General features: G+C 37.6%; 1 protein-coding gene across 1 annotated transcript in view; it reads right to left on the minus strand.

The window, feature by feature from the left end:
* Positions 1–4,014: 4,014 nt before the first annotated feature.
* OSBPL11 (oxysterol binding protein like 11) overlaps positions 4,015–15,961 on the minus strand; it is an 81,740-nt gene continuing 69,793 nt past the window's right edge. The window contains exons 12-13 of the mRNA XM_014866833.3: positions 7,436–7,589; positions 4,015–5,691 (exon numbers count right to left, since the gene is read on the minus strand). Coding sequence (XP_014722319.1) covers positions 5,626–5,691; positions 7,436–7,589 — 220 coding nt within the window. The 3' untranslated portion in view covers positions 4,015–5,625. The remainder of the gene's footprint in view (positions 5,692–7,435; positions 7,590–15,961) is intronic.

Genomic DNA, 15,961 nt, shown 5'->3' on the forward strand with positions numbered 1-15,961 from the left:
CTGGAATAAAATTTTTTTGAAATTTTGCATTCATCTTTTGGCTGGGAATAAAATTCTAGGCAAAATTGGAGGTATTGCTCTTTTGCCTTTTAGCTTTCAGTGATGTTACAGAGAAGGCTGATGGCATTCTGTTTTTAGAATCTTCTCTTTATCCTTAGTCTTAAGAAATTTCACAATGATGTGTTTTGGTTTGGGCTTTTATTTTTCCCCGATTGTGTGGGGTATGCATGGCATTTTCAACTGGATTCACGTCATTCAGTTCTGGGAAATTTTCTTGTAAATATATACATATTTTTAAACTGCATCTTCCCTTCCACTAGTTTTCTTTTCCTGGAACTCCCACTGGTTGTATGTTAGACTTCCTGGATTGTTCCTCTAATTTCTTATCATTTCTCTCCTATCGTCCATCTTTTCTCCTTATGTTCTATTCGCCAAGAACTTTTTCTTCCAGAACTTGAGTGTTTAATTTGAACTATCATATTTTTAACTTCCAAGACCTGTGCTTGTTCTCTGAACAGTCCATTTTAAAAACAGCATTATGTTCGTGCTTCAGAGAAGCAAGATCATCTCACCTGTCTGAAGACTGAATTTTTTCTGCAGTTATCTCCCCTCATTTACTGAATTATCTGCTTCCTCTAACTTCTTTTTTTCCTGTTTGCCTTGATCTCTTTTTTTATTCATGTTGGAAGCTTTCCTCACGTCTGCTGATCCTTAGATATTAAAATGAGACGTAATGTGTTTATATATGTAGCGTGTTTGTGGGAGACTGGATGTGTGTAGTGTGATGTGAGAGGATGGAGGGTTATATTGAGGGAGTTGCTGTACTTTAAAGTAATTAACAGAGTTATCAACTGAGATTTTTTATTGGCAGATCCTTCAAATATATCTGAAGGACTTTTTGTCCATAGTTTTTCTCCCAAATAGGATCTTTTAATCTCTTGCCTGAGGGTATAAGCCTGACTACCAATATTTTGGAAATGGAATAGGGGAAAGTGCTAGAAAGTCTCACCTTTAAGTATGTAGACTTTAACTTGTTCCCCATTTTCAGTTTATCAATTTATTTGTGTTCCTGAATCAGGACCCTCTCTGGTTCAATTTCTCTAGAGTCTCTTGTAGGGTGGAACAAGGGCTAGTCACCTGGCTGCACTGTTTGGGGCTCTTTCTGCAGACTTTGAACCAATCCTCTTGTTTTCGACTCACTGCTCAACTCTGCCTTCCATAGTACCTAGGTACCACGATGCCCTTCTGGGGTTTGGAAAGACTAACAGCCTTGCTAGTGTCAATATCTCATTCTCGGGAATTTAAGTTTTAGTTTCTTCTCTCATCTAAGTCTGTAGGAATAGGATCAGTTATTTGCCACAACAGAGTCCAATGCCCCACCCGGCCCCAAAGCAATACTCAACAGATGTTTGTTGAATGAATGAAGGTCTAGCTAAGCTCACTTGCTTAGCTAGTGAAGTGAGCACCAAACTTTCTGAGCAATAATTTCTTCATCTGTAAAGTCTGAACAGCCATCCCTGACTTTCCAATTTCACAGGGTTGTTGTGAACGTCAAAGGAAAACAATGTGAAAAGCCTTTGTAATATGTTAAGAATCTCTTGTGCAGCTTGGTTTTTGGACATAGTAGGGATTTTATGCCACTAGAACATATATTTTATTAGAATTTTCATCTTCATGCATATGAGCTTTGTCTTTTTGATCCCCATTTGGTAGAATCACCTTTTCTTCCCTTTCCTACTATCTCTGGTGAATCACCACTCAGCTTGCAGTCACTGCGGTAGCTATAAAGAATTCCTCCAAAGTGTAGATTCTGGAGTAATCATACCAATTTGCCTTTCTCTAGTGGAACACATTAAATAGAAGTTAGCCTTCATCTTCAGGCAGGATTTTTAACAAAATTTTAGGCTTACCTAATTAATTAATAAATCCTTTAAGAATCCATTTGTAGAAGTTGGTTCAAGTACCAGATATTTATAGTGAGAGTAAAGTATAAGTGCTAGAATTATGAGGAGGGAGAGACTCAATACTTTTCTTCTTCTTATTTTTGGTGACAAGTAGGATGTAGGTCACAACATGCAGAACTCATTGAATCAATATGTAGATGCCATATTTCACCCAATACACAATCTAAAATTACCTTTGGCAACTTAAAAACTATTTAAAATGCAATCAATCGGAACATGATTATGGGCTTAAACACAATTTTTTTGTTTTTTGTTTTTTTTTGAGGAAGATTAGCTCTGAGCTAACTACTGCCAGTCCTCCTCTTTTTTTGCTGAGGAATCCTGGCTCTGAGCTAACATCTGTGCCCATCTTCCTCTGCTTTATATGCAGGACGCCTACCACAGCATGGCGTGCCAAGCGGTGCCATGTCTGCACCCGGGATTCGAATTGGCAAACCCTGGGCCGCTGAGAAGCGGAATGTGTGAACTTAACCGCTGTGCCACAGGGCGGGCCCCCAATTTTTTTGTTTTAACTGCGGAAGATCTTATCATTTTTTTAAAAAAATCTTTATTTATTTTTATTTTATTTTTTTTTTGAGGAAGATTGCCTGAGCTAACAGCCGCCACCAATCCTCCTCTTTATTTTTTATTTATTTATTTTTTAAAGATTTTATTTTTTCCTTTTTCTCCCCAAAGCCCTCTGGTACATAGTTGTATATTCTTCGTTGTGGGTCCCTCTAGTTGTGGCACGTGGGACACTGCCTCAGCGTGGTTTGATGAGCAGTGCCATGTCCGTGCCCAGGATTCGAACCAACAAAACACTGGGCCACCTGCAGCGGAGTGCGTGAACTTAACCACTTGGCCACAGGGCCAAGCCCCCTCCTCTTTACTTTTGCTGAGGAAGATTGACCCTGAGCTAACATCTGTGCCCATCTCCCTCTACTTTAGATGTGGGACACCTGCCACAGCATGGCTTGATAAGTGGTGGGTAGGTCCCAGGATCCAAACTGGCAAACCCCAGGCTGTCAAAGCAGAGCATGCAAACTTAACTGCTGTGCCACTGGGCTGGCCCCTTAAATACAAATATTTGACAGAAGGTATAGGGTAGTAAGTGTCATCACCACAGTAAAAAAATAAAAGCCTAAATACATGGCCAGAACATGTTCTTTCTGTCATTTCTAGTCTTGGACTTCTTAACACAATTCCTAACAGCCAGAAGGAAAGTGTACGTTTACAACTTTGGCCCAAAGAAAGAAATACAAATCTGTCAACTGCTACGAAGGCTCATTTCCCTGGCCAAATATAAACAAAGTATAAATAAAAAGAAAGCAAAACAGAAAAGGCCTCTAGCTCTTGTCAGGTGGATATGCTGCAGCGGGATGTCAAGAAGAGAGGGACAGGGTAAAACAATTCCCCAAAGTGGTATTATTTCACTCCTGTCAAAGAGTTCAGTTCAACAACGTGGGGAGATTTCAATTACTCACACATGTATTACTTTTTATAAGAATTTTTAAAATCATATTTCAATAATTCTTAAAATGGCTCAACAATTCAAAGAAATAAATGGGTATTCAAATGGTCCAAAGAACAAAACAAAAATCTGTTGTTTTATTTTATATTCTTCCTCTATTTCCAGTATTTTTAAAAGATAGGAAAATTAAAACATTTTAATTTTTAAAAACTCTTATTAAATTTACTGGGGCTGACCATGTGGCACAGTGGTTAAGTTCGCACATTCTGCTTCGGCGGCCTGGGATTCGCTGGTTCGGATCCTGGGTGCAGACATGGCACCGCTTGTCAAGCCATGCTGTAGCAGGCGTCCCACATATAAGGTAGAGGAAGATGGGTACGGATGTTAGCTCAGGGCCAGTCTTCCTCAGCAAAAAGAGGAGGATTGGCAGCAGATGTTAGCTCAGGACTAATCTTCCTCAAAAGAAAAAAAAAAAGAAAATTTACTCCGTTATCTCCCTTCCTGAAGATAAGTTAAGAGAGAATCAATGTCCCTCTCATATGACTAGGGCAGTAACTCCAAATATAAACTTTCTCTCCATTCATAAAACAGACAAAAGCATCATTGTTCTCTAGTTTTATTATTTTTCAATTTTCCCAACACAGGAACTATAACTCATTCTGAGATTTTTCAGTGCATTTCACAGCAAAAATGAACAGGGGAATCATTAAAATGGTTGTACATAAACCAATTATTTTCTTATAATTTACAATTTGTTGAAAAAATTATTGTTTTGCTGTCTTCATCCTATTAACCCCTTCAATAAAACACAATTTATCAGAGCACAAAGCTTAAACTTCTTATGATGATGCAACAGATACAGCCACCTACAACGGCTGGTGAATACCAGGTATGTTACACACACTGATTGGAAGACCACATCAGAAGAAACAGAGTAAGGCACCACTCTTGGAAAATTAAGGTAGCTTGCAGTAACAAGTGTCGAGCACCATCAGTAGGTGCTCAATAAATACTTAAATGAATGATGAAAGCCATACTATTCTTTTAATTGCCAGCAATTCTTCAACCTCAATAAAAGACTTATTAAAAAAAAGATTTGTACCTGAATACAACTTCCTGATACCATTTTATTTCACACTCCTTATTTCACACACTTTTGTGTTTCCTTGAAAAGAAAGTAAGACCATACCGTACATGTGCTCAGTCACATGTATAACTTCCGAGTTACTGACAAATACGAATAGCTGTTTTAAAATTTGAGTGAACAGAGGTAAGATTAAGCATACTTATCCAGAGGGATAGCACATAATACTGGATATTAACCTACAAATGAAAAAAAGGTAAGGAAAAAAGTAACAGTTTTATTTTTAATATTTGCTATGTTCTTTAATGCCTCAGTTCTTGAGAAAGGCCAAAATCTCATCATATTGACATGAACATATTTTAAAAAACTGTCTCTCAAGTGTAATAATTAATAAAACTAGGTATTGAAAAATGTTCTGAAATTTTTCAAGTCAATGTTGTTTTCAAGTATATTAAAATGCTCAGAAGAAAAAATTCTCCATGGTTATAATTCTAATCAATTTATAAATATGCTTTTTAAAAGAGTTCCAACAGAGGTGGATAATGGATAAGTTCCTCAGACACAGGCACACAGTCTCTTTGAAGGAATAGAATGCCTTATTACTACAATCCGGTTGATTTTTTTTTAACACTGATTTCAGGCACAATGGCTGAATCCATTTCTGGGTCATGTTCCTCCTCTTGGTTTGTTTAAAGAGTAGTGAATACTTCAGTTACTGACAGAAAGCAAAGCACAAACTCTGAAAGAGACTTCACTTTTCACCATAAAGAAATCAAAATCACTGAGTTTTCACTGTGGTGTTTATCTGCTGCTCCCATGCAAAAATAGGGGATTCAAACTTAGCTTTAGGAGCAGGAACCGGATAAAAGATCAATCATCTAATAATTCAGGTGAAAGGTTTTAGGATGCTATTGCTCACATCACATGAACATGTTGGTGAGAGGTCCATCGTGCTCCTTCAACACTTTGGTCTTGCGGTAGTTCTATGGTGCCCTAATAGGTACATTCGTGTTTACCTAGTTTCAGTCTGTGCAATCAGGAAGCAGGCCGTTCAGTGCAATGACTCCATTCTGGAAGGGTTTAGGGTAAACAGAGAAGGATGTCATTTGGTCGAGTCTTAGTGTGTGTCACTCTGCTGGTTGCGTTGTTGGAATTATTTTCCAAAGGGGTTTGTGATAAACCCAGCCATCTCCCTGAAACAAATAGAAAAATAAATTAAAAAACCATTCCTCTAATATTTTCAGAAGCAGTAACCAAAACTAGAAGCAATGCCTTCATTGAAATGGAATTCTATTTTCACATATAAAAACAACGGTTTTTGTGAAGGAAAAAAATCCCTGTGCTTAAGACATCAAACAACACCTGTGGTTTAGCTAGGATTAGGCGAGAAGTTCTGGTCTGGGAAGAACCTAGATGATGCCCCATGAACACTTTATTTCGCAGAAGTCATTTGAATCAATTCTGTCAATTTTGCCAAGACGCTGAGGATCGAGCTTCACCTACAGTGACAGGCGGCAGGCGGAGCACAAAGAAACAGTCAGCAAGGTACCAGCTGTTCTCTCCATCTCAACTAGCATCTCTGGTATCTTAATACTATTTTCTAGTTCTTTCCCGACTCTACCTCCATTAGTTTTCCCTGGTTCCTCTGAGCTCAGTTTTTTTTTTTAAGATTTTTATTTTTCCTTTTTCTCCCCAAAGCCCCCTGCTACATAGTTGTATATTTTTAGTTGTGGGTCCTTCTAGTTGTGGTATGTGGGATGCCACCTCAGCATGGCTTGATGAGCAATGCCATGTCCGCGCCCAGGATCTGAACCAGCAAAACCCTGGGCCACCGAAGTGGAGCGTGCAAACTTAACCACTCAGCCACAGGGCCGGCCCCTAATTTTGAATATTAATTACAAAGTTTTATTTCTTCATACAAAAGTGTAGAGATGTAAACTACTTTCTCTTTATTATTCCTATCCCATGAAAACAGCTAGTATTTATATTAGATACCCAAAGATTAGAAAAATGAAAGTAACGAAGCTACTATAACAAACTATGGATTTTTGAAGGTAATAACTATGCAAAAATCATAATCAAATTACTTTTTCCAGATTCCTTAGTCTTCCTTAGACTTGGCTATAGACAAGAAAGCTTTTCTTGATGTCAGCTCTGGTCCATTAGTCACTTTACTCTGAGTTCTATCAGAAAGTGATAAACAAAACAAAAATCTTTAAATTTAGACAAGACTTCAGAAATAATTTAGTCCAACTGCCAAATCAGTACATCAACTCTTCTGCATAAGCCATGGTCTCTTATATAGGTCTAGTGATGAGAATACTTTACTGTAAAATATACTCTCCGGTTATTATTGGATATTTTTGATTGTTATACAATTCCCTCTTATGTTAAACTCAAAATTTGCTTCCTGGTAATTTGGGTCTAGCTCATGTCTGCTATCCAAACTGATAAAAAATTTCTATGTGATAAGCCTATGTATATTTGAAGGTTATAATGAATGGCCCCAATTTTATGTTTTCCAAGCTAAAAACAACTTCATTCTTTATTCTTAAATGTTGCAAAGATTTCAGCCACTTCACTATCCTTTGTGTGACCATCTCTCCCTTAAAATGTGGTCTCTGGAAGTGAACACAGAGTTTCAGTGTGGTACAAAAGGAAATAAATGATAAATTGTACATTCTATGATTGTCATTGAAGATTATATCAGCATTTTCATTTGTGGCCAATTTAAATCTCCAAATCTATTTCATCTGGACTGTTGGTAAACTATTTTACTTTGACAAATTGTGAAAAGCCCATGAAAAAGCTCATGTTTAAGCTGGACTGTTTTTAGAAATAAAGATGTATAAGCGATAACAATTCAAGAAAGCCTAGTAAGCTAAAGTTCTCACTAAGTATATAATGAGTTTTAGTCTGAAGACATGCAGGACATACCTCTTTAATAAAATATTTGGTTTTCCAGGGTGTGCCTGTTTCAGTTCGATGCCTTTCTTCAGTCCTCTGGCGTTCTTCCAGGGTACGTTTATGCTCAGTGGCCTTATCAATTTCAGATTCCCTCAGAGAGTCTGTCACATTTTTCCACAATCGCCTAAAATCAGAAAACCACACATTTTACATTCTTTAAAAAAAGATAATTAAATAGAACTGAGACCCTCAAAATTAACAATAGTTTTTAAAATTACATTTTCTAAGTCAGAGCTATTTTCTAATTTCATACCTATGAGTTTCAAAAATACTGATACTGTGTGGCTGATACTAATGTCCAAGATGCTGCTGCATTTGCTTTTCCTTTTTAAATTAAAAATAGTTTGTATTTTCCCAAGTTATAAAAGCAAGCTTTTTATTTTTAAGAAACCTAGGGAATAATAAGTGAAAAGATAAATAAATATATTTTTAAAAAGCTGAAATACAAGAGAGACCAATGCTGCTTCTGGACATGATGAAGTAATGGGGACCAGATTTACTCTCCTGCCTTTGATCAGCGATGAAACCAGACAAAATATAGTGAAACAATGGTTTGCAGATATTGAGCAAAAGGGAGCACAGGACAGTGATTCCTGAGCGTAGGGAAACAAACGAGGGGAGTCCTATGAGTGCTCCAACTCACTGGCTAGAGAGAGTTTATAGGCATAGCACAGGGAAGGGGAAGCTCAACAAACTCCAAGCAAAAGAAGACTGCCAGGACAATTATTTGGGGAAAGAATAGTCTGTCCATCAAGTGGTGCTGGGACAACTGGATATTCACATGCAAAAAGATGACCTTGGACCCTCACCTCACAATAAAACTTTCAGAAGAAGATCTAGGAAAAAATCTTTGAGACTTTGGATTAGGCAATGATTTCTTAGATACAACACCAAAACTATAATCCATAAAAGAAAACACTGATAATCTCATTTCATCAAAACAAAAACTTCTATACTAAAAAAAACACTACCAAGGAAATGAAAAGATGAGCAATAGACTAGGAGAAAATATTTGCAAAACATATATCCAATAAAGGATTTGTATCCAGAATTTACAAAGAACTCCTACAACCCAATAAGAAGACAAACAATTGAATACAAAAATGGGCAAAGGATACAAGCATACATTTCACCAAAGAAGATACACAGATGGCTATTTAGCAAATGAAAACATGCTCAACATCATTAGTCATTAGGGAAATGCAAATTAAAATCACAACGAGGGGCCAGCCCCATGTCTGAGTGGTTAATATTCCGCACAATCCAATCCAGCAGCCCAGGGTTTGTGGGTTTGGATCCCAGGTGCGGACCCACTCCACTCATCAGCCATGCTGTGGAGGTATCCCACATACAAAATAGAGTAAGACTGGCACAGATGTTAGCTCAAGGCTAATCTTCCTCAAGCAAAAAAAAAGAGGAGGATTGGCAACAAATGTTAGCTCAGGGCAAATCTTCCTCACACACACAAAAATAAATAGGAAAAAAATAAAATCACAATGAGATACTATTTCACACCAACTAGAATAAGTATACATGCTACATCACAGATGAACCTCTAAGTGAAACCAGCCAGGCAGAAGAGAGCACATGTTGTAAGATTTGAATTATTTGAAATGTCCAGAAAAGGAACGTTTATAGAGACAGAAAGTGAGTTCCCTGAGACTCGGGGTAGGAATGGGGATTAACTGTAAATGGCATGAGGGACCTTCTGGGAGAGTGAGAAGATTCTGAAACTGATTTATGGTAATGATAGCGCCACTCAGGAAAGTTACGAAAAATCACTGAATTGTACATTTGAAACAGGTGAACTTCATGATATGTAAAATATATATCGATAAAGTCTTTTTTTAAGTGGCAATTTTAGTATTAAAGTAGAATTCAAAGGAAGAACTGAGACCGGAGACAAAGAGATCATTTCATGATATTCCAGAATCAGTGCATCAAGAGGACATACAATCCTAAACGTGTATGCCCCTAATAACAGAGCTTCAAATAACATGAAGTAAAGACTGATAGAACTACAAAGAGAAATATTCTATTATTATTGGTAATTTCAATAACTGGAATAAGTACACAGAAAATCAGTAAAGATACAGAGGACTAGAAAAATACTATCAACCCACTTGACCTAATTGACATTTACAGAACTCTCACCTAACATCAACAGAATACACATTCTTGTCAAGTGCACATGAAACATGTACCAAGAGAGAATGTATTCAGGGCCATAAAACAAATCTCAATAAACTTAAAGGATTGAAACTATACAGAGTATATTCTTTTAACAAAATTAAATTAGAAGTGAATAATGGGAAGACATCTAGAAAATCTCCAAATATTTGGAGATTAAACAACTAAATAACCTTATTAAACATTACTAGATAACTTCATGAGTCAAAAAAAAAATCACAGGGGAAATCAGAAAATATATATCAAAAGTTCAAATGTTGTGGGATATAGATAAAGCAGATTTAGAGGGAAATAAATAGTATTAATCATTTATATGAGGAAAGAAGAAAAACTAATGACTTAAACCAGCGGTCAAACCATGGTCCATTGACCATTTTTGTAAATAAATTTTTATTGCAACAAAGCAACATCTATCTGTTCCCTGTCTATGGCTGCTTTCATACGACAATGGCAGGATGAGTAGTTATGGTAGAGACTATCTGGCCCATCAAGCCTACGATCCTTACTCCCTTGCCTTCTATGGAAGCTTGCTAACACCTGACCTATGCTTCCATTTTAAGAAACTAGAGAAAGGAATAGCAAATGATGCACAAAGTAAGCAAAAAAAAGGAAATAAAAAAAAAGATAAAAGCAGAAATCAATAAAAAGAAAACAGAAATAGAGACAAAAACAAACAAAACCAAAAACTAGTTCTTTGAATAAAATTAGTAAGTCCTTAATCATATTGATCAGGAAAAGAAAATATTACCAATATAAGGAATGAGTGTGGGGACATCACTACAGATCCTACACACATTAAAAGAAAAATAAGGGGATGCTATGAACTATACACCAGTAAATGAGACAAATTAGATGAAATGAACCAATTCCTTGAAAGATACAAACTACCAAAGCTCACTCAAGAAGAAATAGATAACCGAAATATCCCTGTGACCTAAAGACGTTGAATTTGTAGTTAAAAATTTTCCCCCAAAGGAGAATGACATCAGCATCATGGTGGAGTGAGTTGTTCCCATTGTCTCTCCCCTCTAAATTACAACAAAATGGACATTCATTAACCAACACAGGATTCTCTACACAGCACAACAGGATGCCTGAGAGATCCATGCAGTGATACAGCTGAAGGAGGGTGAACTGGATTCCTGGAAAGCAGTGGAACTGGGTGAGTGGACCCCTCTGCCTCTCTGATGGCAGTGATTTAGGTCACGGGTCCTCACACAGCGGCCAACATGACCGTAAGAGGAGGTGGGGGCAACCCAGCCTGTACATGATCACTTTTGGAGTGGTGGCCTGGCTGGTGGGAGTGCCCCCTGTGCCACAGTGGACCTGCCTGTGGGAACACTCTTTGAGAGTGGTGGTGGCTCAACTGAGCTGCCAGCAAGTACAGAGCCGGCCCACTGACAAAAGAAAGCACCCCTCCCATCCCACCTAGCATAGCATCTTGGCTGGTCCCCTGCCGAGTGCTGTGTACTTGCCTGCAGAGAGCAACCTGCTGGTAGAGCAAAGAGGTCCCACCTGTGCATGCATGTGCCACCAAGTGGCTGAGGCCAGCCTGCACAAACACTGAGCACCCCCATCAGCACAAATTCCAGCAAATGGGTCGGGATCAGAAAACATAACTCCTGTCTACCCCTCCACCAGCAGTGGTAGGGGGAATCTGCGACCTGATACTACCACAAATGTGCTGGCAAAAGATCAATTCATCAAATGCTATGAATAATAATTCAGAGCAGAACGAAAATGACAAGTCTCCAGAAACCAATCCTGAAGTCACAGAAATTTACAATCTAAACGACAGAGAATTCAAAATAGTTGTCATAAAGAAACTCAATGAGTTACAAGAAAACTCAGAAAGATAGTTAAAAGAGCTCAAAGAATAAAATAAATGAACAAAAGGAATTCTTCACCAAAGAGACTGAAGCTTACCAAAAAACCACAGAAATTCTAGACATGAAGAACACAATTAATGAGATAAAAAATAATCCAGAAACCATAAAAAAGAGAGCTGACATTATGGAGGACAGAATTAGTGATTTAGAGGATAGAAATGCTTCAGGTGGAGGAGGAGAGAGAATTAAACTTTTTAAAAAGTGAAGAAATTCTTCAAGAAATATCTGACTCAATTAGGAAAAGTGACACAAGGATTATAGGTATTCCAGATGGAGAAGGAAGGGAGAAAGGAACAGAGAGGTTTTTGTTTTGTTTTGTTTTGTGAGGAGGACTGGCCCTGAGCTAAACACCTGTGCCAATCTTCCTCTATTCTGTACGTCACAACATGGCTTGATGAGCAGTGTGTAGGTCCGAACTTAACTGCTGTGCCACCAGGCAGGCCCCTTTCAAAGAAATAATAGCTGAGAACTTCCTAAACCTAGGGAAAGAACTGGACTTAGAAGTACATGAAGCCAGTACAACTGCTAATTACATCAATGCAAAAACACCTCCTTCAAGTCATATACTATTAAAACTGGAAAAAAAAAATATTAAGGGCAGCAAGGCAGAAGAAAATAACCCACAAAGGAACCCCATCAGGCTTTCAGTGGATTTCTCAGCAGAAACCTTACAGGCTAGGAGAGAGTGGAATGATATATTCAAAATACTCAAAAACAAAAACTTTCAGCCAAGAATACTCTATCCAGTGAAAGTATCCTTCAGATATGATGGAGAAATAAAAACTTTCACAGATAAACAAAAGCTGAGGGAGTTCATTGTCACTAGGCCTGCCTTACAAGAAATGTTGAAAAGAGCCCTCCTATCTGAAACTAAAAAGCAAAGTCTTATAAAACCTTAAGCAAGGAGAAAAACAGACAGAATCAGAAAATTGCAGCTATTAGACTATGTTAGTAAACAATTAAAACAGAAAAGATAAAGGGAAAGAAAGCATGAAAAATAACTATAAACACTTCAATTCAGTCACAAACTCACAATACAAAAAAGAACAATTTGTGACAACAATAATGCAGAAGGGGAAAAGGAAAAGGATGGAACCTGATTAGGCTAATGGAGATATGAGGCTATCAAAAAACGGACCATCTCATCTATGAAATCTTGTTTTCTTTTTTTTAAAGATTGGCACCTGAGCTAACAACTGTTGCCAATCTTTGGGTTTTTTTTGCTTTTCTCTCCAAATCCCACCAATACATAGTTGTATTTTTAGTTGTGGGTCCTTCTAGTTGTGGCATGTGGGACGCCACCTCAACATAGCCTGATGAGCGGTGCCATGTCCGCGCCTAGGATCCGAACCAGAGAAACCCTGGGCTGCCGAAGTGGAGCATGTGAACTTAAATACTTGGCCACAGGGCTGGCCCCTCATCTATGAAATCTTTTATAAAAGCCTCATGATAACCACTAAACAAAAAATCAGAGCAGAGAGGCCAGCACAGTGGCACAGCAGTTGGGTTCGCATGTTCCGCTTCTTGGTGGCCCAGGGTTCGCTGGTGCCGACATGGCATTGCTTGGCATGCCATGCTGTGGCAGGCGTCCCACATATAAAGTAGAGGAAGAGGGGCACGGATGTTAGCTCAGGGCCAGTCTTCCTCAGCAAAAAAGAGGAGGACTGGCAGTAGTTAGCTCAGGGGTAATCTTCCTCAAAAAAAAAAAAAAAAAAAAAACCACACCAGAGCCACAAATCACAAATAAAGAGAAAACTGAAAAAACTATCACAGAAAACCACCAAATTGAAATGGCAGTCCTAAATAAAAGGGAAAAGAAACAATGGAAATATAGAACCACCAGAAAACAAGAGATAAAATGGCAGCATTCAGCCCTCATATATTGGGGCTGGCTTGGTGGCACAGCAGTTAAGTGTGCATGTTCCACTTTGGCGCCCTGGGGTTCGCCGGTTCGGATCCCGGGTGCAGACATGGCACCGCTTGGCAAAAGCCATGCTGTGGCAGGCGTCCCACGTATAAAATAGAGGAAGATGGGCATGGATGTGAGCTCAGGGCCAGTCTTCCTCAGCAAAAAGAGGAGGATTGGCAGTAGTTAGCTCAGGGCTAATCTTCATCAAAAAAAAAGAAGACTTGGATGTAAGACCCGAAACCATAAAACTCCTAGAAGAAAATATAAGCAGTACACTCTTTGACATTGGTCTTAGCAGTATATTTTTGAACACACGAGTGTTCTCACTCAAGGGAAGCATAAGAAAAAATTAACAAATGGGACTACTGCAAGGCAAAGTAAACTGTGAACAAAATGAAAAGACAACCCACTAACTGGGAGAAAATATTTGCAAATCATATATTAGCAAGGAGCTAATCTCCAAAATATATAAAGAACTCATACAACTCGACAACAACAAAAAACAACATGATCAAAAAATGGGCAGAGGAGATGAACAGACATCTTTCCAAAGAAGATATACAGATGGCCAACAGACACATGAAAAGATGGTCAACATTACTAATTATTAGGGAAATGCAAATCAAAACTACAATGAGATATCACCTTACATTTGTTAAAATGGCTGTAATTAACAAGACAAAAAATAAATGTTGGAGAGGATGTGGAGAAAAGGGAACCCTCATACACTGCTGGTGGGAATGCAAACTTGGTACAGCCACTATGGAAAACAGTATGAAGATTTCTCAAAAAATTAAAAAATAGAAATACTAAATGATCCAGCTATCCCACTACTGGGTATTTATCCAAAAAACATGAAATCAACAACACAAAGAGATTTATGCTCTCCTATGTTCACTGCAGCATTATTCACAATAGCCAAGTCGTGGAAGCCACCAAAGTGCCCATCAAAAGATGAACAGATAGAGAAGATGTGATTTATATATACAATGGAATATTAGCCATAAAAAGACAAAATCGTCTCATTTGCAACAACATGGATGGACCTTGAGGGTATTATGTTAAGAGAAATAAGCCAGACAAAGAAAGAGAAACATCGTATGATTTTACTCATATGTGGAAGATAAATAAACACATGGATACAGAGAACAGATTAGTAGTTACCAGAGGGGAAGGGGGTTGCGGGTGGGCGAAAGGGGTAAAGGGGAACGTATGTATGGTGACAGACAAAAACTAGACTATTGGTGGTGAGCACAATGCAGTCTATACAGAAACTGATATATAATAATGTTCAGCTGAAATTACACAATGTTATAAACCAACATGATCTCCATAAAAATTAAAAAAGAACTTTTCCCCAAAGAAAACAACAGACCAATATCCCTCATGAATGTAGATATAAAAAAATCTTTAATAAAATTTTGGCAAAGAGAATCCAGCAGTATCTCAAACACCTGGTTTAATAATAGGTGGATTCTTGTATCTGCAGCTATATTCAATCTGTTGTGATATACTGTTTTAAAATATAAATAGAAAATCTAGCCTCACACAGATATACAGTTGAAAAAGTGAAGAATATTTTAATAGACTTTTCAAATAATTCAATTCTTTGATACTATATCAAACTCAGTAAGTGGTAGTTTTTTAAAGTTAGCTGAAATGTGGAAACTGAAAAATGTCAATAAATTTTTCATACTCTGCTATATGGAAATCTAATGGTCTAACTGGCATCTTGAATGCATTTTTTGAATGGATCTTGAATGGCATCTTGAATGATTTTGTAATATCACGCATTGATCATTTGAAAAATGATCTTCTAGGTGTCCACATATTTTATTATATAATGTTTAAAAAAAAATCCACATTTATTAATATCACCACCAATTTCATCAGAAAACTCTTTACCTGGAAAGTTTCCAAGTTCATGGTGGCAGATACAAGTTTTCCGAAACTGATTTTTGCCTTGAAGCTTAAATTTTTTTTCCAGTTTTATTGAGATATAATTGACATACAGTACTGTGTAAGTTTAAGGTGTACAGCATAATAACTTACATATATTGTGAAATGATTGCCACAATGTTTAGTTAACATCCATCATCTCATCCAGATACAAAAAAAATAAAAAAGTTATTTTCCTCGTGATGAGAACTCTTAGGATTTATTCTTTTAACAACTTCCAAATATACCATACAGCTGTGTTAATTATAGTCGTTATATTGTACATTACATCCCGGTAGTTATTCATCTTATAACTGGAAGTTTGTACCTTTTGACTACCTTCATCAATTCCACTCCCGGTTCCCGCCTCTGGTAACCACAAATCTGATTTCTTTTTCTATGAGTTTTTTCCCCCCGAGTTTCCACATACAAGTGAGATTGCACAGTATTTGTCTTTGTCTGTCTGACTTATTTCACTTAGCATAATGCCCTCAAGGTCCGTCCATGTTGTCACAGATGGCAAGACTTTCTTCTTTTCTATGGCTGAATAACATTCCATTGTGTCCATAT

The sequence above is a fragment of the Equus asinus genome, chromosome 5 (assembly GCF_041296235.1).
Source record: "Equus asinus isolate D_3611 breed Donkey chromosome 5, EquAss-T2T_v2, whole genome shotgun sequence".
NCBI lineage: Eukaryota > Metazoa > Chordata > Mammalia > Perissodactyla > Equidae > Equus > Equus asinus.